Source organism: Ranitomeya imitator, chromosome 1 (assembly GCF_032444005.1).
Source record: "Ranitomeya imitator isolate aRanImi1 chromosome 1, aRanImi1.pri, whole genome shotgun sequence".
Taxonomy (NCBI): Eukaryota; Metazoa; Chordata; class Amphibia; order Anura; family Dendrobatidae; genus Ranitomeya; species Ranitomeya imitator.
This window is the reverse complement of record NC_091282.1, coordinates 204,372,922-204,398,558: the sequence shown is the minus strand read 5'-3', so window position 1 is coordinate 204,398,558 and position 25,637 is coordinate 204,372,922. Positions and strand designations below refer to the sequence as shown.

The 25,637-nt window shown below is 42.8% G+C and overlaps 2 protein-coding genes across 3 annotated transcripts in view; both read right to left on the bottom strand.

The window, feature by feature from the left end:
• The window catches only part of PRR16 (proline rich 16), a 612,007-nt gene that overhangs the window by 168,840 nt on the left and 417,530 nt on the right, over positions 1–25,637 (bottom strand). The gene's annotated exons all lie outside the window — the stretch shown is intronic.
• LOC138660068 (zinc finger MYM-type protein 1-like) lies at positions 13,466–17,422 on the bottom strand. Its single transcript, XM_069745956.1, has 2 exons — positions 17,102–17,422; positions 13,466–16,119 (listed from the first exon to the last, which is right to left on the bottom strand). The coding sequence occupies exon 2, from the start codon at positions 16,106–16,108 to the stop codon at positions 13,466–13,468; it is 2,643 nt and encodes an 880-aa protein (XP_069602057.1). The 5' UTR covers positions 16,109–16,119; positions 17,102–17,422.

Below are 25,637 nucleotides of genomic sequence, written 5' to 3'. Positions count from 1 at the left end.
CAGCCGTGGATTGCGCCTAACGCTCCCTATGCAACTCGGCACGGCCTGAGAAACTAGCTAGCCTGAAGATAGAAAATAAGCCTACCTTGACTCAGAGAAATACCCCAAAGGAAAAGGCAGCCCCCACATATAATGACTGTGAGTAAGATGAAAAGACAAACGTAGAGATGAAATAGATTTAGCAAAGTGAGGCCCAACTTTCTGAACAGAGCGAGGATAGGAAAGGTAACTTTGCGGTCAACACAAAATCCTACAAAAACCACGCAAAGGGGGCAAAAAGACGCTCCGTACCGAACTAACGGCACGGAGGTACACCCTCTGCGTCCCAGAGCTTCCAGCAAGCAGTAAAAAACAAATTGACAAGCTGGACAGAAAAAAACAGCAAACAAATAGCAAAGAGGATCTTAGCTATGCAGAGCAGCAGGCCACAGGAACGATCCAGGAGGAAACAGGTCCAATACTAGAACATTGACTGGAGGCCAGGATCAAAGCACTAGGTGGAGTTAAATAGAGCAGCACCTAACGACTTCACCACATCACCTGAGGAAGGAAACTCAGAAGCCGCAGTACCACTTTCCTCCACCAACGGAAGCTCACAGAGAGAACCAGCCGAAGTACCACTTGTGACCACAGGAGGGAGCTCTGCCACAGAATTCACAACAGTTGTGATGTTGAAGTTGACATGGAGGAGAGCTCACTTGAATGAGCACTTGATATCCATTCAAGCACCTGCTGTTTTTGTGCCTCATCTGGAATTTTTGGCGATGCTTGTAGAGATGGTCGTAAGAAAGGGATCATATCAGATTGTCCATAAAAAGAAGTAGACATCTTACTTTGGCTGCAAGATGGTCTTTCTTCTGCAGATGTTACTGTTGCTTGACCACCTACCCCACGGACACAACCTTTTTTTCCCTTTCCATCACCCCTATTCCCCTTTCCACCAGCAGCAGGCCTTTTGCCACTCATTTTAGTGCTTAACTAATTGGCAACTCTGTATCTGTAGTTGTTGGCACAACAACCGATGGATGAGAACCAAGCAGAACTGAGTGGCCAAACTGTGGTACTAGGCCCAAAACTAATAACTGGATTAGATGCAGTGAAAATTGAGATACACAGGCGGTATAGTTTGTTTCACATGCAGGCTACTCTGCTGACGTGCAGACACTGATCCTAGGCCCTAAACTATCAACTGGATTAGATGCAGTGAAAATTGAGATACACAGCCGGTGTATTTTGTTTCACAGGCAGGCTACTCTGCTGACGTGCAGACACTGCTCCTAGGCCCTAAACTATCAACTGGATTAGATGCAGTGAAAATTGAGATACACATCCGGTGTATTTTGTTTCACAGGCAGGCTACTCTGCTGACGTGCAGACACTGCTCCTAGGCCCTAAATTATCAACTGGATTAGATGCAGTGAAAATTGAGATACACAGTCGGTATAGTTTGTTTCACAGACAGGCTACTCTGCTGACGTGCAGACACTGCTCCTAGGCCCTAAACTATCAACTGGATTAGATGCAGTGAAAATTGAGATACACAGGTGGTGTATTTTGTTTCACAGGCAGGCTACTCTGCTGACGTGCAGACACTGCTCCTAGGCCCTAAATTATCAACTGGATTAGATGCAGTGAAAATTGAGATACACAGTCGGTATAGTTTGTTTCACAGACAGGCTACTCTGCTGACGTGCAGACACTGCTCCTAGGCCCTAAACTATCAACTGGATTAGATGCAGTGAAAATTGAGATACACAGGTGGTGTATTTTGTTTCACAGGCAGGCTACTCTGCTGACGTGCAGACACTGCTCCTAGGCCCTAAATTATCAACTGGATTAGATGCAGTGAAATTTGAGATACACAGGTGGTGTAGCTAGCTTCACAGGCGGGCTACTCAGATGACTATCAGACAATGCTACTAGCCCAAAAGGATTGGCTGAGCTAGATTACACCAAATGCTGTGACAAACACTTGCACAGCACTGGCACAGACTTGCCTGGCAAACAGTGCTATGAACTGCTGTAACCTACCCTGAAAAGGGCTGATATTCCAACTAGTCCCAACTCCTCCCGACTCCCTAAACCTATCTCTCTGACAATTCGCTCCAAAAAAACACTAATCTGCAGCAGTGAGGAAATGGTAGCGATGGGGCAAATGGCTGGTTCTTATAGGGCAAGGACATGTGACATACACAGCCAATGACACATGCCTTTGCTTGTGTGCATCACATGCACATTGCTGTGTGTGTGTGTGTGTGCACTGCTGATAGGCTGAGAGACTGCACCGCCCTACTGTACTGTAAATGCGGGAAAGAAAAAAAATGGAGATCGGCTTTATTTCAGCACAGATCTATCCCCCCTCCCACTATATACTGAAACAGTCTATTAACAATGATAAACAATTTTAATGTGAAAATCAAGCAAGGCTTTTGCTGAACGAACAGTTATCGAACAGAAACTCGAACAGCTGAACTTTAACCCCTTCATGACCAGGGGATTTTTCGTTTTTCCGTGTTCGTTTTTCGCTCCCCTCCTTCCCAGAGCCATAACTTTTTTATTTTTCCGTCAATTTGGCCATGTGAGGGCTTATTTTTTGCGGGACGAGTTGTACTTTTGAACGACATCATTGGTTTTAGCATGTCGTGTACTAGAAAACGGGAAAAAAATTCCAAGTGCGGTGAAATTGCAAAAAAAGTGCAATCCCACATTGGTTTTTTGTTTGGCTTTTTTGCTAGGTTCACTAAATGCTAAAAATGACCTGCCATTATGATTCTCCAGGTCATTACGAGTTCATAGACACCAAACATGACTAGGTTATTTTTTATCTAAGTGGTGAAAAAAAATTCCAAACTTTGCTAAAAAAAAAAAAAAAAAAATTGCGCCATTTTCCGATACTCGTAGCGTCTCCATTTTTCGTGATCTGGGGTCGGTTGAGGGCTTATTTTTTGCGTGCCGAGATGACGTTTTTAATGATAGCATTTCGGTGCAGATACGTTCTTTTGATCGCCCGTTATTGCATTTTAATGCAATGTCGCGGCGACCAAAAAAACGTAATTCTGGCGTTTCGAGTTTTTTTCCCGCTACGCTGTTTAGCGATCAGGTTAATACTTTTTTTTATTTGATAGATCGGGCAATTCTGAGCGCGGCGATACCAAATATGCGTAGATTTGATATTTTTTTTATTGATTTATTTTGATTTTGATTTGATTTGATTTGATTTTGAAAGGGGGGTGATTTAAACTTTTATGTTTTTTTTATTTTTTTCACATTTTTTTAAACTTTTTTTTTTAACTTTTGCCATGCTTCAATAGCCTCCATGGGAGGCTAGAAGCAGGGACAGCACGATCGGCTCTGCTACATAGCAGCGATCTGCTGATCGCTGCTATGTAGCAGAATTGCACGTGTGCTGTGAGCGCCGACCACAGGGTGGCGCTCACAGCGACGGGCAATCAGTAACCACAGAGGTCTCAAGGACCTCTATGGCTACAATGGAGACGCATCGCCGACCCCCGGACATGTGACGGGGGTCGGCGATGACGTCATTTCCGGCCGCACGGCCGGAAGCGGTAGTTAAATGCCGCTGTCTGCGTTTGACAGCGGCATTTAACTAGTTAATAGGTGCGGGCAGATCGCGATTCTGCCCGCGCCTATTACGGGCACATGTCAGCTGTTCAAAACAGCTGACATGTCCCGGCTTTGGTGCGGGCTCACCGCGGAGCCCTGCATCAAAGCAGGGGAGCCGGCATCGGACGGTATAGTACGTCCGATGCCGGTAAGGGGTTAAGCAAATTGTTCGGGTTCGTCGAACGACTCGAACACCGCCCAAAACAGCTCGAATTTGAGATTGGCGAACAGTTCGACTCGAACACCGATCATCTCTACTCACGTGATATAAATTGCTGGAAATATGGTGGCACTAGAGGTGAGTACAGGCTGTTTTTAGTTTAAGTGGCTAAATATAGTAATTGAGAAGAGGTTGTCCAAGTTGTGGACAACCACTTTAATATACAAAATATTAGTATTGTGGCAGCTGCAAACCTAATCCTGCTCTCATATGAGAATTGGATAAAATGCTATCAATTATATCTATTCAATTTTGTGAGCACTTACAGAAGTTAATGCCCAATTTGGTAATTTTTTCAAAAAGTTCTTAATTCTCAGAACCTTACAAAACATGAAGAAACATGTCATAAGCAGCAAAGTGTGCAGTTTTCTTCTTGCCTTTCTCCATCCCTTCATCTGTCTTTCATTGAGGAATCTTGGCGGTCTTCCTGCCTTGCACATAACTGACCTTTGCCTGTAAGAGCCACAAACCTCTTGCACCTATCTACTTCTTGGTGCTGTCAAAGCTGTCTGTCATTATTATTATTATTTATTTATATAGCACCATTAATTCCATGGTTCTGTACATGAGGCATGGTTACATCAATATACAAATATCACTTACAGTATACAAACTACCAATGACAGACTTGTACAGAGTGGAGAGGACCCTGCCCTTGCGGGCTTACATTCTACAGGTCATCCTCCTAGGGGATTAGCAGCAGTCTATATTCTCTTTCCCGTAAAACCAGCACTTTTCTCCTATGTGGCCAACCATGACACCAGACTTACCTTCACTATTTTCTCCAGTATGTCTTCCTGTGTTGCCTCTGAAACATCAAGGTCTTCATTATGCATGCTTATAATGTACAGGGAGAAATGGGAAACATGGCTACTGGCAAATGACAGGTACATTTATACATAAATGCTGAGTAGATCTGATCTTCAAACCATATTTTTGCAATTGTATCTAATGCAATTTATATCTCATTACTCTTCACCTACAGACTCATAAAAAATGTTTTACTGGCAATAGATAAAGCTGAATAATATAATATATGAGCCAAAGTGACTGATTAATACATGAAACAAATAGAGGCAATGTTTGTACTGCATATGATTAGGACAAAGAGACTCTAAATCTATATAGTTTATGACCACAGGATATTTGTTTAAGAACGAAATATGCATGTAATGTGCAATTACGACTTAGCTGATCAAGTGTATAGCAATTTTTATAATCAGAAAACAGAAAGTTATTAAATATGTTCTTTTTCTAGTTTTTTTTTTCCTCATAGAAGCACTTTCTATCCTCAAGAGAGCTTGGTAACTGAGAAAAATTAATTAGGATCAATTACATTTATCCACAACATGAGACAGGCGACTGTACAGAATGAAAAAGGTTAGGTACACAGATGTGTCCTTTTTAGGAAAGCTGTTCTGTACTCCTTTGTTAGCAAATCTGTTATGCTGCATCAAGAACATTACAAGAACGATAACCCAGTGCGGGCTGTTGTGTTGATATGTAGGATTCCTCTACTGATTTGTCCATCTGCCCCCAGACTCCAAAACGCTAAATATTATCAGGGATTCAGATTTCAAACATTGACTTAGAACCCCAAGCCCCGGGGAGAATATTGTACTAGATATATACCGTACTCTTATCCAACAGAAAGAGTAGTAGACAGTAAGACAAAAAAAAGTATGAATTATAGAATGTGACAAATGTTCCCTATGAATGTGTCATACTGTATAATGCACTTTTGAATAGTCAGAATTTTCTTCTTTTCTGAAGATATTTTTTTCTATTTTCTGTATATAATTATGGGGCAGCCATCTTTCCTAGACTGCTGTTAACCCCTTCATGACCCAGCCTATTTTGACCTTAAAGACCTTGCCGTTTTTTGCAATTCTGACCAGTGTCCCTTTATGAGGTAATAACTCAGGAACGCTTCAACGGATCCTAGCGGTTCTGAGATTGTTTTTTCATGACATATTGGGCTTCATGTTAGTGGTAAATTTAGGTCAATAAATTCTGCGTTTATTTGTGATAAAAACGGAAATTTGGCGAAAATTTTGAAAATTTCGCAATTTTCACATTTTGAATTTTTATTCTGTTAAACCAGAGAGATATGTGACACAAAATAGTTAATAAATAACATTTCCCACATGTTTACTTTACATCAGCACAATTGTGGAAACAAAATTTTTTTTTGTTAGGAAGTTATAAGGGTTAAAATTTGACCAGCGATTTGTCATTTTTACAACGAAATTTACAAAACCTTTTTTTTTAGGGACCACCTCACATTTGAAGTCAGTTTGAGGGGTCTATATGGCTGAAAATACCCAAAAGTGACACCATTCTAAAAACTGCACCCCTCAAGGTACTCAAAACCACATTCAAGAAGTTTATTAACCCTTCAGGTGCTTCACAGCAGCAGAAGCAACATGGAAGGAAAAAATGAAGACTTAACTTTTTAGTCACAAAAATTATATTTTAGCAACAATTTTTTTATTTTCCCAATGGTAAAAGGAGAAACTGAACCACGAAAGTTGTTGTCCAATTTGTCCTGAGTATGCTGATACCTCATATGTGGGGGTAAACCACTGTTTGGGCGCACGGCAGGGCTTGGAAGGGAAGGAGCGCCATTTGACTTTTTGAATCAAAAATTGCCTCCACTCTTTAGCGGACACCATGTCACGTTTGGAGAGCCCCCGTGTGCCTAAAAATTGGAGCTCCCCCACAAGTGACCCCATTTTGGAAACTAGACGCCCCAAGGAACTTATCTAGATGCATAGTGAGCACTTTGAACCCCCAGGTGCTTCACAAATTGATCCGTAAAAATGAAAAAGTACTTTTTTTTCACAAAAAAATTCTTTTAGCCTCAATTTTTTCATTTTCATATGGGCAACAGGATAAAATGGATCCTAAAATGTGTTGGGCAATTTCTCCTGAGTACGCCGATACCTCATATGTGGGGGTAAACCACTGTTTGGGCACATGGTAAGGCTCGGAAGGGAAGGAGCGCCATTTGACTTTTTGAATGAAAAATTATTTCCATCGTTAGCGGACACCATGTCACGTTTGGAGAGCTCCTGTGTGCTTAAACATTGGTGCTCCCCCACAAGTGACCCCATTTTGGAAACTAGACCCCCCCCAAGGAACTTACTTAGATGCCTAGTGAGCACTTTAAACCCTCAGGTGCTTCACAAATTGATCTGTAAAAATGAAAAAGTACTTTTTTTTTCACAAAAAAATTATTTTCGCCTCAATTTTTTCATTTTCACATGGGCAGTAGGATAAAATGGGTCATAAAATTTGTTGGGCAATTTCTTCCGAGTTCGCCGATACCTCATATGTGGGGGTAAACCACTGTTTGGGCACACGGCAGGGCTCGGAAGGGAAGGCGCGCCATTTGACTTTTTGAATGGAAAATTAGCTCCAATTGTTAGCGGACACCATGTCGCGTTTGGAGAGCCCCTGTGTGCCTATGCATTGGAGCTCCCCCACAAGTGACCCCATTTTGGAAACTAGACCCCCCAAGGAACTTATCTAGATGCATATTGAGCACTTTAAACCCCCAGGTGCTTCACAGAAGTTTATAACGCAGAGCCATGAAAATAAAAAATAATTTTTCTTTCCTCAAAAATGATTTTTTTAGCCTGGAATTTCCTATTTTGCCAAGGATAATAGGAGAAATTGGACCCCAAATATTGTTTTCCAGTTTTTCCTGAGTACGCTGATACCCCATATGTGGGGGTAAACCACTGTTTGGGCGCACGGCAGGGCTCGGAAGGGATGGCACGCCATTTGGCTTTTTAAATGGAAAATTAGCTCCAATCATTAGCGGACACCATGTCACGTTTGGAGAGCCCCTGTGTGCCTAAACATTGGAGATCCCCCAGAAATGACCCCATTTTGGAAACTAGACCCCCAAAGGAACTAATCTAGATGTGTGGTGAGGACTTTGAACCCCCAAGTGCTTCACAGAAGTTTATAACGCAGAATATGTAAAAAAAAGTCCATAATCCACTCTGCAGATCCCAAAATATACCTTTTATTATACTCACAGACAGCGTAATCTGGTCCCTGGTTTTGATCTGGTGCCTCCTCTCTTTTATTGCTGTCATCTTTCCCTGTTTAATGTGGGTGACTCTTCAGACACACAGTGCACCCCAACTGCGCACCTGTGCAAGCGCCTTCTTTTCTGCCCTGCTCAGGGCAAAGTAAAGTACTGTAGTGCCCATGTGCCAGCTTTACTTTAGGGTCATTGGAGTTCTTTGGCCTCTCCCACCACACGCACATTACAGTACTGTGCTCTGCCTCAGCATGGCAGAAATAAGTGCGCTTGGGCAGACGCGTGATTGGGGCACTGTGTAGATGATCTAGGAAGCGTCCTCCTCACAAAGCAAGGAAAGAGAACAGTGACTGATGAAAGAGAGGAGGGCTATATCAAGACCAGAGATGCCTACTAGACTAGACCATGCCCTATGTGAGTATAATAAAAAATCATTTTAAGATCTGCAGACTGGATTGGGGACATTTTTACAACATTCTAATATTCTATAGAAAAGGCCTTAAATGGAATGGTGACACACATCATGGGAAGTTAAAAAGTTAATGATAAAATAGTGGTATATCTCAATGTGTAATCCAAAGGATATACAGCCTAAAAGTGCTAATTAATACACTGTTTAGACCAGAATATGAGTGAATGCAGCAAACAAGGATGGGATGCCCTATTGTGAATGTGGTACCTACCACAGTGTGATTTTTGTCGCTAGGTTTCTCTGTGGAGGCATTTATGTCAAAATGCCAATCAGCTTAAAGGGACTCTGTCACCTGAATTTGGCAGGCTCTGTTAACGGTTCGATGGCGGTGTTTTCTGTTTTTTCATGCACCCCTTCCTTTCCCGCTGGCCGCAATATTGTCTTGAATGTGATTCGGATTCCTCCGTAGTAGACGCGTGCGCAATGCAATCTCGCCTTGCGCATGTGCAGTATGCTTTGCCCAACTGCAGGCAAAGCCGAAAAGCATTAGTGCGCATGCACCGGCGCACTATGTCTTGGAATACAGCGACATACTTTCGGGACATAGTGCATCGGCGCATGCGCACTAATGCTTTTCGGCTTTGCCTGCAGTTGGGCAAAGCTTACTGCACGTGCGCAAGGCGAGATTGCATTGCACATGTGTTTACTACGGAGGAAACCGAATCACATTCAAGACAATATTGCGGCCAGCGGGAAAGGAAGGGGTGCATGAAAGAACAGAAAACACCACCCATCGGACCGTTAACAGAGCCCACCAAATTCAGGTGGCAGGTTCCCTTTAAAGAACTAGCTGGTACCTGGTGAATCTCTGGTCATCATTGCATGAAGCGGCTTTGGCATAGACACTGGTGCACACCAGTAACACATGAAGTGGAAAGTGTCATCAGGGAGGCATATCCGGAGTCGTGGTCACAAGAAAGTCATGTGATCGGGATTGAGGTCATGTGAACCTTAAGTGTAATCATGTCTGTGATGATAAAGAGATAACTAACTGTTAAATAACAATGTCTACAGATCATTCTTATGTCAGCTTAATATGAGGCTATGTTGCTTGCTTTCATTTTTTTCCAATATAGATTCTGAAATGGACAATGTAATAATAATTACATTATAATTATAAGCAATAATTCTCAAAAAAGTTATTAGATACTTAGATTCAATTTAAACACTTGACTTTATCAACTTGAGTTGGCTCAAGGGATACTCAGACTCTCTGCACACTTGGTAGTGCTAAGATGCAAGTGAAACTGTTGGAAGAAAAGCATTTGGGCCACACTATGACATGTTGAGCTACAGATGTGTTTCTCCTGACCATTCTTGACATATCCAAAATTAAGTGGTGCAAAATGTCCAGCTTTGGAAAAAAAACATTTCGCAATCCTCTGTTGGTAGAAGTCTTCACATGTGGCTCAGTGGATCTGTCACAAAAATGCTTAACATACTCTTTGATTAGCTTAGTATTGATAGTAAATGTAAACTCTTCTAGGGTTATGTGCGCACAATGACTTTTTCAAGCAAATTATATCTGGAAGTCGCCTAAAAAAGCACCGTTATCCCACAGCAAAAAAAATTACTTGTTTTACCGGCTTCAGGGTTTAGAAACCATGAGGATGAGGCAGGTAACAGAGGGAACATATTCATTCTTTGTGTGGCTTCCTTTGGAAACCGTCCACTCTATATATTTAAAAGTAAAAATAAGACGCTGGTGATAGAACCAACCTTAAAACAATGCAAAACCTATCAGGAAAACTGTTTAAGGAAAAGAAAGACAACATTTTTCTAAAGCAGCTTCGCCTCTTAAAAACACCATGTTCACATACCCCTATCGTTTACAAAGTGCTCTTTTTTCCAAGTCTTTTTTGTGTGGAAAAACAGCAACATATCTTTTGTTGAAGTGTTACTTTCTGACAAAAAGCTCCAAATTTGCACACTGAAAAAAATAGACTTTGTTTACAGTTTTTTAAGCAGATTTTGTAACAGATACTGCTCAAAGATCTAAAATAAAATTGCGAAATAAATCCTTTGATGAATTTTGTTAGCATGGTGTGATAATAAATTGACATATTTACATTGTGAGAAACTGGAAAATGACAAATGGACAAATCCTGGAATAAGAATGATAAGAGAACACATCCGTACCTTTAAAAAGAGGTTATTAAAATTCAGATTTAGATGTTGCTATTTTTTGTTTTGTATTTTATTATAAGGTTTTGGCAAATCAAGAAATGTTGCTACTTAGTATCAATAGCAGTTCAGAAAGTGTCTACACCAAGTTCCAAATTATTATGCAAATTATATTTTTCTTGGATTTTCCTATATAGTCGGCACAAATGACAGTCAGTCTAATAAAAGTCATCACCCGTTAGAGTATACATTGAATTTTATTGAAAAAACCTCCCAATGATAACCGTATAATCTCCAAAATGAATAAAAACTCAAAATGCACTGTTCCAAATTATTAGGCACAGTAGAATTTCTAAACATTTGATATGTTTTAACCCCTTAGCGACCGCCGATACACCTTTTAACGGCGGCCGCAAAGGGTACTTAAACCACAGCGCTGTTAATTAACGGCGCTGTGGAAAAAGTCAATAGCGCCCCCCAGAGGCCGATTTTCTCCGGGGTCTCGGCTGCCGGGGGTAGCCGAGACCCCAGAGAACATGATTCGGGGGGTTTTTAACCTTCCCCGCATTTGCGATCGCCGGTAATTAACCGTTTACCGGCGATCGCAAAAAAAAAAAACGCGATCTCTTTTTAATTTCTCTGTCCTCCGATGTGATCGAACATCGGAGGACAGAGAAAAGGGGTCCCAGGTGGCCCCCCAATACTCACCTAGCTCCCCCAATGCTCCTCGTGTCTCCCGGTGGGCGCAGCCATCTTCAAAATGGCGGGCGCATGCGCAGTGCGCCCGCCGGCCGGCACCGGGAGAATCTTTGGGGTCTCGGCTGCCGGGGGTAGCCGAGACCCCAAAGAGCATGATCGGGGTCGGTATTACCGACCCCTGTTTTGCGATCGCCGGTAATTAACTGTTTACCGGCGACCGCAAAAAAAAAAAAAAAAAAGTAAAGTGTAATTCTCTGTCCTCTGATGTGATCGCACATCAGAGGACAGAGAAATAGGGGGATTCGGGGACCCTACAATACTCACCTAGGTCCTTGGATCCTCTTGCTGCTCCTCCTGGCCGCCGGCAGAAGAAAATGGCGGGCACATGCCCAGTGCGCCCGCCATCTGTCTCCATCTGCCGGCCGGCAGGAGAACAGCAGTTGGGGCTAAAATTAGGGTTAGGGGTAGGGTTAGGGTTAGGGGTAGGGGTAGGGTTAGGGTTAGGGGTAGGGTTAGGGTTAGGGGTAGGGTTAGGGGTAGGGTTAGGGTTAGGGGTAGGGTTAGGGGTAGGGTTAGGGTTAGGGTTAGGGGTAGGGGTAGGGTTAGGGGTAGGGTTAGGGGTAGGGGTAGGGGTAGGGGTAGGGGTAGGGTTAGGGGTAGGGTTAGGGTTAGGGGTAGGGTTAGGGCTAGGGTTGGGGATAAATTTAGGGTTAGGGTTGGGGCTAAATTTAGGGTTAGGGTTGGGGCTAAATTTAGGGTTAGGTTTCTTTCATACTTACGTCGGTACGGGGCCGTCGCAATGCGTCGGCCCGACATACCGACGCACGTTGTGAAAATTGTGCACAACGTAGGCAGCAGCTGTAGTTTTTCAAAGCATCCGCTGCCCAATCTATGTCCTGGGGAGGAGGGGGCGGAGTTACGGCCACGCATGTGCGGTCAGAAATGGCGGATGCGACGTACAAAAAAACGTTTCATTGAACGTTTTTTTGTGCCGACGCTCCGCCAAAACACAACTGATCCAGTGCACGACGGACGCGACGTGTGGCCATCCGTCACGATCCGTCGGCAATACAAGTCTATGGGCAAAAAACGCATCCTGCGGGCACATTTGCAGGATCCGTTTCTTGTCCAAAACGACGGATTGCGACGGAATGCCAAACGACGCAAGTGTGAAAGTAGCCTTAGGGCTAGGGTTAGGGTTGGGGCTAAAGTTAGGGTTAGAGCTGGGATAAGGGTTAGGGTTTGGATTACGGTTGGTATTAGGGTTAGGGTTGGCATTAGGGTTACGCTTGGGATTAGGGTTAGGTTTGGGATTAGGGTTAAGGTTAGGGTTGTGATTAGGGGTGTATTGGGATTAGGGTTAGGTTTGAGGTTAGGGTTGAGATTAGGATTAGGGGTGTGTTGGATTTAGGGTTTTGATTAGGGTTATGGTTAGGGTTGACATTAGGGTTGTTTTGGGGTAAGGGTTGTGATTATGGTTAGGGTTAGTGATTAGGATTATGGATCAGGTTGGGATTAGGGTTAGGGGTGTGTTGGGGTTAGGGTTGGAGCTAGAATTGGGGGGTTTCCACTGTTTAGTTACATCAGGGGGTCTCCAAACACGACAGCGAATTTTGCGCTCAAAAAGTCAAATGGTGCTCCCTCCCTTCTGAGCTCTGCCGTGCGCCCAAACAGTGGGTTACCCCCACATATGGGGCATCAGCATACTCGGGATAAATTGGACAACAACTTCTGGGGTCCAATTTCTCTTGTTACCCTTGTGAAAATAAAAACTTGGGGGCTACAATATCTTTTTTGTGGAAAAAAAAATATTTTTTATTTTCACGACTCTGCATTCTAAACTTCTGTGAAGCACTTGGGCATTCAAAGTTCTCACCACACATCTAGATAAGTTCCTTGGGGGGTCTAGTTTCCAAAATGGGGTCACTTGTGGGGGGTTACTACAGTTTAGGTACATCAGGGGCTCTGCAATCGCAACATAATGCCCACTGACCAATCTATCAAAGTCTGCATTCCAAAAAGGCGCTCCTTCCCTTCCGAGCTCTGCCGTGCGCCCAAACAGTGCTTTACCCCCACACAGTGGCGTAGCTAGAGCTTTTGCCGCCCGGGGCCGGTCCCGAGTTTGGCGCCCCCCCCCTCCCTCCCCCCCCCCGACTCAATACAAAGGTTACCAAAAATAGTCAGGACAACACGCACAGAAAAAAAACTCTTTATTGTTTAACTGAAACTTTAAATTGTCACTTTGGGAGTAAAGTTGATTTCAAATATTTTAGAATTTTACTTTTCTTGCCTTTCTGTTTGCAAAATCGTTGATAACATCATCAAAGTCTATTTCTTCACTCAGCTGATGTTCAATAGACAGAATGGCCATATTTCCTAAACGCATGGCGCTCATTGTGGATCTTAGGTAATTTTTAATCAGCTTTAACTTGGAAAAACTCCTCTCACAAGTAGCAACACTTACAGCAATAGTAAGAAAAATGCGAAGGAGTATGACAATATTTGGAACTGAGTTCTCTAGACTATATTTTACAATAAACTGCAACAGTTCAAGCGGACTGTCCTCCTTCCATGTCTCTTTTTTGTCTTGTGTAACAGCAACATAAAGAAAACTTTTAAGCCTTTTTCTCTCAATGAGGAACTCTTCCTTATTAATATCATCGTGATCTTGATTTAGCTGACACTCATACTTATCGTCCAAAAGGTGTGATGGAGTAAGGAAGGCATATTTTTCAGCAAGAGCATGAAGCTGTTGAAATCTTGTTGTGATTTCTTGGATCACTCTGTCCAACGAAAGGTACATTTCTCTCATCAACTCCGTTTCATATGGCAATGCAGCGTCTTGCGATTGTTCACCTGCCATCTTTTTCTTCTTTCTAGAGCGGCGATCCATATCTATTCCCAAATCTTCACAAATTTCTTTTGCATAAGCTACTGAATGCTTAACTAATTCCTCTCTGTTTTCTGTTAAAAATGCTTTTAATGCTCCAAGTTTTGTGTCACATTGTTGGATATTTAATCCTTTGGTCTGTAGGTAGACCTGTGTGTCATTAATTTCTTTAAGCACAGATTCCCACAGGCCAAGAAAGCACAGGAAGGAAAAAGATTGTAATGCAACAAGTAACACACCAGCATCTGACCTGGTAACTCTATTTTCTTCTTCACCAGTTAACTGTTCTACAGCCTGTAAAATTTTGGAGTAATTTTTTTTCACTGCACTCACAGCATCTCCCCGTGCACTCCACCGAGTTTCTAATACACGCTTGACACTTTGACCAGTGACTGAAATCAGAACATCCCAGCGATGGGTAGAAGAAGAAAAAAATGTGAACAAACGCTCCACAGTTCCAAAAAATGTAACCGAACTCAGTGCAACAGAAGCTGCATGTACACCTGCCAAATTCAGTGAGTGATTTGTACATGCAACAAATTCAGCTTTTTTGTTTATTTCCTTAATGCGTCTCTGAACGCCAGTATGTTGACCAGCCATTACAGCAGCATTATCATATGCTTGTCCTCTACAATTTTGGATGTCAATTCCGTATTTTTCTAATTGTTGCAAAATCACAGTTGAAATACTCTCTGAAGTTTTACCTTTTATTTCAATAAAATCAACAAATGATTCCACAACCTTAACTTCTTTCCCATTGATCATAACGTAGCGTAAAACTTGGCACATTTGATCCTTATGAGAAATATCAGGGGTGCTGTCAAATATCATAGAAAAATACTTTGCTATTTTTACTTGCTCCACAACTTTGCTTCTTACTTTCCCTCCCAAAATTTCTATAAACTCATTCTGAATTGTAGGAGAGAAATATGATGTAGCAAACTTTTTTCCAAACTTGATTCTTAGAATATGTTCACGTAGCACTGGATCATATTTCGCCAACAAATGAACTAATTCTAAAAAATTTCCCTTTTTTCCAGTTGATTCAGGTTCGTAATCAGTCTCATGATGGATTACTTCTCTGTGACCCCGTAAAGCCAAATTTTGTTTAGCAAGGAATCTAATGATATCCAACAATCTTGCAAGTATCTCCCTCCACTTCTTCACATTATTTTCTACTTCTTCCTGTACTTTTTTATCAATTGTTACGCCACGTTGGAGTCCAATTTCTAACTCCTTCCATTTTGTGAAACATTCTACATGGGCCACACTAGATTCATGGTTGTATACTTTAGGATTAAGTTTCCACCATGTGTTGAATCCATTCACTGAATCAAAATTAGACTGACTTGTTTCTGCATCTGCAAATAGTCTGCAACAAAAGCAGTAAAGGGCTTTTTTGGAAGGAGAGTACAGCAACCATGACCTCAACATTTTTTCATTATTTGGCAGAGTTTTAAAAAACCAGTTGCGTGTAAGTTTTCTGTTTTGTCCCTTGATTGATGCTCCCTCACGAACCACTTCAGCAAAGTCTGAGTCTAGATGCTGAACCACTGATGCACCTTGACGTACCAGTAAGATCCTTGTATCATCATTAATTTTACTTGGCCAAAGACCAACATCCTTTAAATCAATAGCAGGAATATTTTGATCGTCACACTCCTCATTGCTTCTTGAAGTTGAAGGAGCACTTGGGTCAATGTCTTGGTCATCACACTGCTCATTGGTTCCTGAAGTTGAAGGAGCACTTGGGTCAATGTCTTGGTCATCACACTGCTCATTGGTTCCTGAAGTTGAAGGAGCACTTGGGTCAATGTCTTGGTCATCACACTGCTCATTGGTTCCTGAAGTTGAAGGAGCACTTGTGTCTGATGCTGTGAATTTAGGAATCTCCTCAGCAACAGGAGTAGTAGTATCGTGGCTGAGATATTTTAGTAGTGCACCTTCATTTTTTTTCAATTCTTCCTCCTTAGCCTTTTTCTTTTTTCTAAACATTGCACCACTTTCTTTTCTTCGCTTCATTTTATCTAAGCCTAACAAAATAACAAAAAAATAAAGTTAGGTCAGACAAGGGCCCGGGCCACCAGGATGGCACTCCTGTAGCCGGCATAAGAGCGGGACTGGTTGCAGACACTCCAGCATTCCCAGAATGACTTTCTGCCTACGTCTGGGTGCTGCTACACACAGTCCCGCCCTCCCACCAAATGACCAATCGGCCCGGCAGCGGAGTAAGTTGGTAAAGCCTGTACGCTGAATTTGAATTTTCTATGATGCATTTTTTAGAATAAAAAAAATGCAGCAGAAATAAGACCTCAGATCATGGACAAGTTAAATTCTTTCGCCGAATCGCCGGTGAATGTTACCATCACATGATCGGGACTGCTGCAAAAAAAAAAAAAAGGTCTGCTTACCACCAATGTGACCGCTGGGACCACAACGCGATTGCTGGAACCACCAAGACCTCTGGGACCACCAACGTGACTGCTGAGACCTACAAAGCTTTTTTTGCTCAACTCTTTTTTTTTTTTTGCTCACACAGGGTTAATGCCGGCGGTAACGGACCGCGTTATGCCGCGGGTAACGCACTCTGTTACCGCTGCTATTAACCCTGTGTGACCAAGTTTTTTACAATTTACAACAATAGTTAAAACATCTAATGTCAAAAATAATAATAAAAAAAAAAAACCATTATATACTCACATACGCCGCTTTTACCGCTCCTCGCGAGACAACCGCCACGTTCCGTTGGCATAGATCGTCTGGCAGAAGGACCTGCCGTGACGTCACGGTCATGTGACCGCGACGTCATCACAGGCCCTGCGTGCCTAAAGTATAAAGTATAATGGGGAACACCTCGTTCTCCCCCCCCTCAAAAAAAAGTATAAATAGATAAGAAAGTCTGAAGGACCCTAAAAGTGGTGTGTAAAGAGAAACTGCAAATGCATAAATAAAGTGCATAAATGCGGCCTCCCCCTTATCACCACACCGGGCGGCTGCTGTCCGGCGGTTGCTCACCTCAGCCTGGTGCGATCCTCTCTGCCTCTGATCTGATGTGATCTGCTGCTGTGCGGACGCTCAGAAATCCCCGGTGCTTCCTGGAATCGCTGCAGTGACACTGACAGGAGATCGAAAGTGAAAGTTACGGGTAATATAATAAAAGATGCGAACTCGGCTTCAGGAAAATGGCCACCGCGATCTCCATCTGCACACGCGCGGCATCCCGCGGCCATTTTCCTGAAGCCCCGGGAAGCCGAGCACTACCATCTGTGCATGCGCGGCCTCCGGAAGATGGCCGCCGCCAGCGATAATCCGTGGTATAGCGCAGATCGCGCTCGTTTTCTTCAGCCAGCGCCGGCTGCGGCCCGGTGACCCACCCCCCGCATTGTGCCGCCCGGGGCGGCCCGCCCCCCCTGCACCTCCCTTCCTACGCCACTGGGAGTATAATATGGAACCTGAGTGTTAGCTTTCGGCAGATTATGGCAGGACCCACTTTTAACGTCATAATCACAAGCATTTTATCTGGAACTCAATCTAGACCCAAAAATATTAAATTAATGTACACCGTATTTATTTTCTCTTAAAAAAAAAAGAAAATGCAAGCTAGGTTGTTATAAGTAGAACTAAGGGTACCGTCACACAGTGGCATTTTGATCGCTACGACGGCACGATCCGTGACGTTCCAGCGATATATCCGTGACGTTCCAGCGATCTCGCTGTGTCTGACACGCTCCTGCGATCAGGGACCCCGCTGAGAATCGTACGTCATAGCAGATCGTTTGAAACTTTCTTTCATCGTCTAGTGTCCCGCTGTGGCGGCATGATCGCATGGTGTAACAAAGGTGTGCACGATATTGTATACGATGTGCGCATAGTAACCAAAGGCTTCTACATCGCAAATACGTCATGAAATTTTCGCTCCAGCGTCGTACATTGCAAAGTGTGACAGCAGTCTACAACGCTGGAGCGATATTGTTACGATGCTGGAGCGTCACGGATCGTGCCGTCGTAGTGATCAAAATGCCACTGTGTGACGGTACCCTAAGGGTAAAAAGATAATACCCCGCACTGCTGTTGTAGTTAGACCCTATTATCCAAACAACCCTTTGTTCAAGAGAGGACCAACAAAATTCCTTTATATAACAACGGGGTGCAGCTTCTGCAGAACAACATGAAAGTCCAAGAGAAAAAGGCAAAAAAAGTGCACTTACCCGAGTGTGGTGGTCACAATTTTTATTCGGACATTTTTCAAAATATGCAGGGAGGGATGTGAACAAAGCGGACAACGGCCGTTTCGTGCCTCACCTCAGCACTTCAACGGGTCCTACCAATATCTGGAACTCAATCTAGACCCAAAAATATTAAATTAATGTACACCGTATTTATTTTCTCTTAAAAAAAAAACAGAAAATGCAAGCTAGGTTGTTATAAGTAGAACTAAGGGTATGTTCATACTATGAGGTTTTTACTGCGGAACCGCCGCGATTTTGCCGCTGCGGGTCCGCAGCTGTTTTCCATGCATGGTACAGTACAATGTTACCCTATGGAAAACAAAAACCGCAGTGCACATGATGCGGAAAATCCCGAAAAAAAAACGCGCTGAATTGCTGCGGAAAAAAAGAAGGACCATGTCACTTCTTTGTGCAGAATCGCAGCGATTCTGCATCCATACAAATGCATTGATCCGCTACTTGTGCACACCATGCGGGAAGTAAGCGGATAATGTGCGGGTGGTACCCGGGGTGGAGGAGAGGAGACTCTCTCCTCCAGGCCCCAGGAACCATATTTGTGGTAAAAAAAAAAATAAAATTAAATTTAAAAATAAGCTATACTCACCTCTGAAGTCTCAGCGCTGCAAGCGGTCTCAGGTTTGCTATGCGACCAGGACCTGCGTTGACGTCGGTCCTGGTCGCACAGCATCTTTGGAGCAGCGCCGCAGAGATCGGGACGTCAGAGGGTGAGTATATAATTATTTTATTATTTTTAACATTACTATTGATGCTGCATATTGCTGCATAGATATGCAGCATCAATAGTAGGGGTAAAATCCTGCAGCAGAACCCGCAGGACAAACCGCGATAAATCTGCAGGGATAACCGCAGATTTATCAAATCCGCTGCAGGAGAACCCGCAGGACAGAACACAACGTGTGAATGTGGCTAAGGCTACTTTCACTCTGGCGTTTTTTTGAATACGTCGCAATGCGTCGTTTAGGGGAAAAAACGCATCCTGCAAAGTGGTTTGCAGGATGCGTTTTTGCCCCATAGAGTAACATTACCGACGACGGTTGTGCCGTGTTGTGGCAGACCGCCGGGAGCAAAAAACTTTAAATGTAACATTTTTTGCTGCCGACGGACCACTTTTTCCGACCGTGCATGCGTGGCCAGAACTCCGCCCCCACCTCCCCGCACCTTACAATGGGGCAGCGGATGCGCTGGAGAAATGCATCCGCTGCACCCGTTGTGCGGCGCATCAAACGCTAGCGTCGGAATCTCGGCCCGACGCAATGCGACGGGCCGAATCCGACGCTAGTGTGAAAGAAGCCTAACTGCCTTAGTGTTGCACTGGTCACAACAAAATACAGTTTCAGTACCATAAGGAAGTGGTACATAAACGGTAAACCCTAGATGCCTCTCAGACAGTCTCTAAAGTCACAAACCAATATTATATTGCATATAACATTCCACATATGATAAACTGTGCTTAAATACCTGCTAGGAGTAGGGACTGCAGTCTGCAGTGCAGCATGCCTGTGAGTCTGTGAGAGTGAGTCTGCCTCTGATCTGATCCGACTCCGAGTCATCCGATTCCGACCGATTCCGCTGTGATCCAGAATCAGATTCATTTCTGACTGTCAGACTGACTGTCTCTGCAGCTGCGCACTGCAGAGATCCCGGCGGCGGCGCTTCCTGGAGGCTGGAGGAGATCGGTGGGTAATGCGAACAGGGCTTCAAGAAAATGGCCGCTGCGATCTCCATCTGCATCCCGCGGCCATTTTCCTGAAGCCCCGGGAAGCGCTACTACCATCTGCGCACGCGCGGGCGGCCGCCGCGGCGCCACGGCCACCCGGTCCCCGGCCCGGACCCCAGCCCAGCCAGCAGCAATATAATGGTATAATAGTAGCGGCTACTATTATACCATTATTGCAAGTAGCGCAGATAGCGCCGCCGCTCCGGGCGGCTGAGTCTCCTCTTCTTCTTCAGCCAGCGGCGCGCCGGCCCACCCCCCGCATTGTGCCGCCCCCCACTTTGTGCCGCCCGGGGCGGCCCGCCCCCCCCGCACCCCCCTTCCTACGCCACTGCCCCCACATATGGCGCATCAGCGTACTCGGGATAAATTGGACAACAACTTTTGCAGTCCAATTTCTCCTGTTACCCTTGTGAAAATAAAAACTTGGGGGCTACAATATCTTTTTTGTGGAAAAAAAAAATATTTTTTATTTTCACGACTCTGCATTCTAAACTTCTGTGAAGCACTTGGGCATTCAAAGTTCTCACCACACATCTAGATAAGTTCCTTGGGGGGTCTAGTTTCCAAAATGGGGTCACTTGTGGAGGGTTTCTACTGGTTAGGTACATCAGGGGCTCTGCAAACGCAACATAATACCCGCATACCATTCTATCAAAGTCTGCATTCCAAAACGGCGCTCCTTCCTTCCGAGCTCTGCCGTGCGCCCAAACAGTGGTTTACCCCCACATATGGGGTACCAGCATACTCAGGACAAATTGGACAACAGCTTTTGGGGTCCAATTTCTCTTGTTACCCTTGTGAAAATAAAAACTTGGGGGCTAAAAAATCTTTTTTGTTGAAAAAAAAAATATTTTTTTATTTTCACGGCTCTGCATTATAAACTTCTGTGAAGCACTTGGGCATTCAAGGTTCTCACCACACATCTAGATAAGTTCCATGGGGGGTCTAGTTTCCAAAATGGGGTCACTTGTGGGGGATTTCTACTGTTTAGGCACATCAGGGGCTCTCCAAATGCGACATGGCGTCCGATCTCAATTCCAGCCAATTCTACATTGAAAAAGTAAAACGGCACTCTTTTTCTTCCAGGCTCTGCGGTGCGCCCAAACAGTGGTTTACCCCCACATACTGGGTATCGACGTACTCAGGAGAAATTGCACAACAACTGTAGTGGTCTAATTTCTCCTGTTACCCTTGTGAAAATAAAAGTTTGTGGGCAAAAAGATCATTTTTGTAGAAAAAATGCAATTTTTTTTTCACGGCTCTACGTTATAAACTTCTGTGAAGCACATGGGGGTTCAAAGTGCTCACCACACATCTAGATAAGTTCCTTAAGGGGTCTAGTTTCCAAAATGGTGTCAATTGTGGGGGGTTTCCACTGTTTAGGCACATCAGGGGCTCTCCAAACGCGACATGGCGTCCAATCTCAATTCCAGCCAATTCTACATTGAAAAAGTAAAACGGCGCTCCTTCACTTCCAAGCTCTGCGGTGCGCCCAAACAGTGGTTTACCCCCACATATGGGGTATTGGCATATTCAGGAGAAATTGCATAACAAAATTTATGGTTACATTTCTGTTTTTACACTTGTGAAAATAAAAAAAATGGTTCTGAATTAAGATGTTTGCAAAAAAAAGTTAAATGTTCATTTTTTCCTTCCACATTGTTTCAGTTCCTGTGAAGCACGTAAAGGGTTAATAAACTTCTTGAATGTGGTTTTGAGAACCTTGAGGGGTGCAGCTTTTAGAATGGTGTCACACTTCATTATTTTCTATCATATAGACCCCTCAAAATGACTTCAAATGTGATGTGGTCCCAAAAAAAAATGGTGTTGTAAAAATGAGAAATTGCTGGTCAACTTTTAACCCTTATAACTCCCTAACAAAAAAAAATTTTGTTTCCAAAATTGTGCTGATGTAAAGTAGACATGTGGGAAATGTTATTTATTAACTATTTTTCATGACATATCTCTCTGATTTAAGGGCATAAAAATACAAAGTTTGAAAATTGCAAAATTTTAAAAATTTTCGCCATATTTCCGTTTTTTTCATAAATAATCGCAAGTAATATCGAATAAATGTTACCACTAACATGAAGTACAATATGTCACGAAAAAACAATCTCAGAATCAGCGGGATCCGTTGAAGCGTTCCAGAGTTATAACCTCATAAAGTGACAGTGGTCAGAATTGCAAAAATTGGCCTGGTCATTAAGTACCAAATTGGCTCTGTCACTAAGGGGTTAAAGAACTGAAAATGCTCATTTATGGAATTTGCAGCATTAGGAGGTCACATTCACTGAACAAAAAAGCTACTTAACTCCAAAATATCCCAATAAGCCAAGTTACATGTTAACATAGGAACCCTTCTTTGATATCACCTTCACAATTCTTGCATCCATTGAACTTGTGAGTTTTTGGAGAGTTTCTGTTTGAATTTCTTTGCATGAAGTCAGAATAGCCTCCCAGAGCCGCTGTATTGATGTGAACTGCCTCCCACCCTCATAGATCTTCTCCTTGATGATACTCCAAAGATTCTCCACAGGGTTGAGGACAGGGGAAGATGGTGGCCACACCATGAGTTTATCTCCTTTTATGTCCATAGCAGCCAATGACTCAGAGGTACTCTTTGCAGCATGAGATGGTGCATTGTCATGCATGAAGATGATTTTGCTACTGAAGGCACGTTTCTGCTTTTTATACCATGGAAGAAATTTGTCAGTCAGAAACTATATATACTTTGCAGAGGTCATTCTTACACCTTCTGGAACCTTAAAGGGCCCTACCAGCTGTTTACCCATGATTCCGGCCCAAACCATAACTCCTTGCTGATGTTGCATCCACTACTCCATCCATCTGTTCCATCCAGGGTTGCTCCACACTAATCAGTAAGCAAGACTGTTTGAAAATTAGTCTTCATGTATGTCTGGGCCCACTGCAACCGTTTCTGCTTGTGAACACTGTTTAGGGGTGGCCAAATAGTAGGTTTATGCACCACAGCAAGCCTTTGAAGGATCCTACACCTTGAGGTTGGAGGGACCCCAGAGGCACCAGCAGCTTCAAATAACTGTTTGCTGCATTGTAATGGTATTTTGGTAGCTGCTCTCTTAATCCAATGAATTCGTCTGGCAGAAACCTTCCTCATTATGCCTTTATCTGCATGAACTCTGTCTGTGCTCTGTTTCAGTCACAAATCTCTTCACAGGATGATGATCACTCTTAAGTTTTCATGAAATATCTAATGTTTTCATCCCTTGACCAAGGCATTGCACTATTTCATGCTTTTCGGCAGCAGAGAGATCCTTTTTCTTTCCCATGTTACTTGAAAACTGTAGCCTGCATAATAATGTGGAACATCATTTTTAAGTAGTTTTCCTTTAATTAGAATCACCTGGCAAACAAATTATCACACGTGTTTAAGATTGATTTCACTGATCCGTTGAGCCCTGAGACACAATACTATCCATGAGTTTAATTGAAAAACAAAACAATTAAATCTTTATGACACTTAAATCCAATTTGCACAATAATTTGGAACACAGTGTACATTAGACAGGTTGTTCTCACTTCCCTAAAGCAGGTCTAAACATTAAGCGTCACTTCTGGAACAAATTTGGCAGCATGTTTATCGCACGTCCTAATAAATTTGACATATTGAATCAATCGCATATTGTAGTAAACAAGTGAGCTGTGAATTATTTTTTGCACTTTTCATTTAATTGGTAGCTTGCTGCCAAAGTAAAAATTAAACAAATGCGTCCATGTTGTACCAGCAGTTTTGAGCTAGGGTGAGCTATTTTCTGGAATATGCATTCATAATTTAATATGTCTGCCCAAGATCTAAATGTCTTATTCTTGGAATTGTAAAACCCCAGATTAGTCTCCAGAATGTTTGTGTTGGAATAAGGCCAGGTTCAGAAGGCAGTATTATATTTTAATCAGTATTTGAAAGCCAAAACCAGGAGTAGGTCAAAATTTATTAGGACAAGTGTGTCTTGTATTCTCCTTTTGTTCATTCCTTTCTAGGGTTTGGCTTAAAAATATACTGTTGGAAAATCCTGATCAAAATATTGTTACATGAAAGAGGTCTTGGGGATTTTTTTGGTTCAGTTTTTTGTCATATTATTTTTACATACACATTTTTTGTGTACAAAACTTTTTTCTTTGTAATTTTTTGGTACACCGTTTGGAATCTTTTTTTTACACAGTGTCACACTGTGACGGTATTTGGTAAGGAAGGGGGGCCTCAATATGTCGCTGGAATTGGAACACCTAACCATCCCTGTTCCATGGGTACTGTTAAAGGTAGAATAGCCTGAGTCTCTGACTTTACTGTGCTCCTGCTAATGTCCTAAGCTATCCCCTCACTGTCCCCCAAGAGACCTATGACAGATAGGTTAATGTATACACACCTAAGACAAACAGAAATAACAAAAAGCAACTTACATACAAAAACACTCACCAAGGGTACAGAGGAATAAAGGGAAGGATAGGAAAGTGCAAACCAAATGGGGAAAGGATAATGGAGAAAACATACACCCAAATACAGCAGACAACACTCTCCAGCAGCAACTACGAACTCCAATTTCAGCACACCAACTCCAGTAAGCCAGGAAGCAAAATTTTCACAGTCATGAGAAGGTCTGGACAGGTTTTATACAGAGAGGAAATGAGCAGGTGAGGAGCAGCTGCATGTCTCTAACCAGCATGCAAACAGTCATTAATCTCTTCAGTGCCAAAGGAAATAGAGTCCATTCAATATGAGGAAGAAAACATACAGGCTAAATGGAAGACCTGTGATTCACAGTACGTAAAGATCGCCTCAACCCAGACCTACCAGGAGGACGTGACACACTCGTGACTCACAGTTTTTGTGTATGAAATATTTTTTTTCTGCTTCATTGTATAAAGTTGAAAAAAAATTGCAGCAATTTTTCAAGCATACACACCTCAACAACTAGCATGTTGTTTCTATTTCTACGTGAAAAAAACAGCGCCATGTGAACTATTGATGAGTTTTCTATTTGGAACCAATTCAATTCAAAAGTTATTTATTAAGCATTTAATGTAGATATTTGAGCAGAATCCTCTCCCAAATACATATCAAAAACTTTAGTGGCATGTACCCACAGATTTTTTTAATGTGGATTTTGTAACAGAACCAAAAACTGCCTAACATACTCTTTGAATAAAATTCCTATTGCTTTCAAGTGAAAAACACTCCTATAGAATGCATGGAACTATAATTTTCCCAAGTATTTTTTCTGTGTCATTTCTTGAAGTGTTTCTACCGAAAAATTTCCAAATTCGCCCACTGGATGAATTAGGATTTTTTTTACACACAGTATTTATTTTTTAAAGTAAATTTTGGAGCAGATTCTGCTCCAGAAATCACATTAAAAACAGTTTTGAATGATGTTTGAAAATGCTTCCCATTAATTTCAGTAGTAATCTTTTATGTTAATTAGTTCTTCCAGGCTTCAGGGCTTGCGGTGCCTGGAAGGAATCTCTGCCTCCGGCGTTAGTTTGCATACCACCATCCCCATCCATGCACATCACAATGCCATGTGAAATGCAGCTTTGGCACGAG

What these genes read in the sequence shown, in the direction of transcription:
- LOC138660068 (XM_069745956.1), bottom strand. Translation starts at nt 16,108, where the DNA reads ATGAAGCGAAGAAAAGAAAGTGGTGCAATGTTTAGAAAAAAGAAAAAG.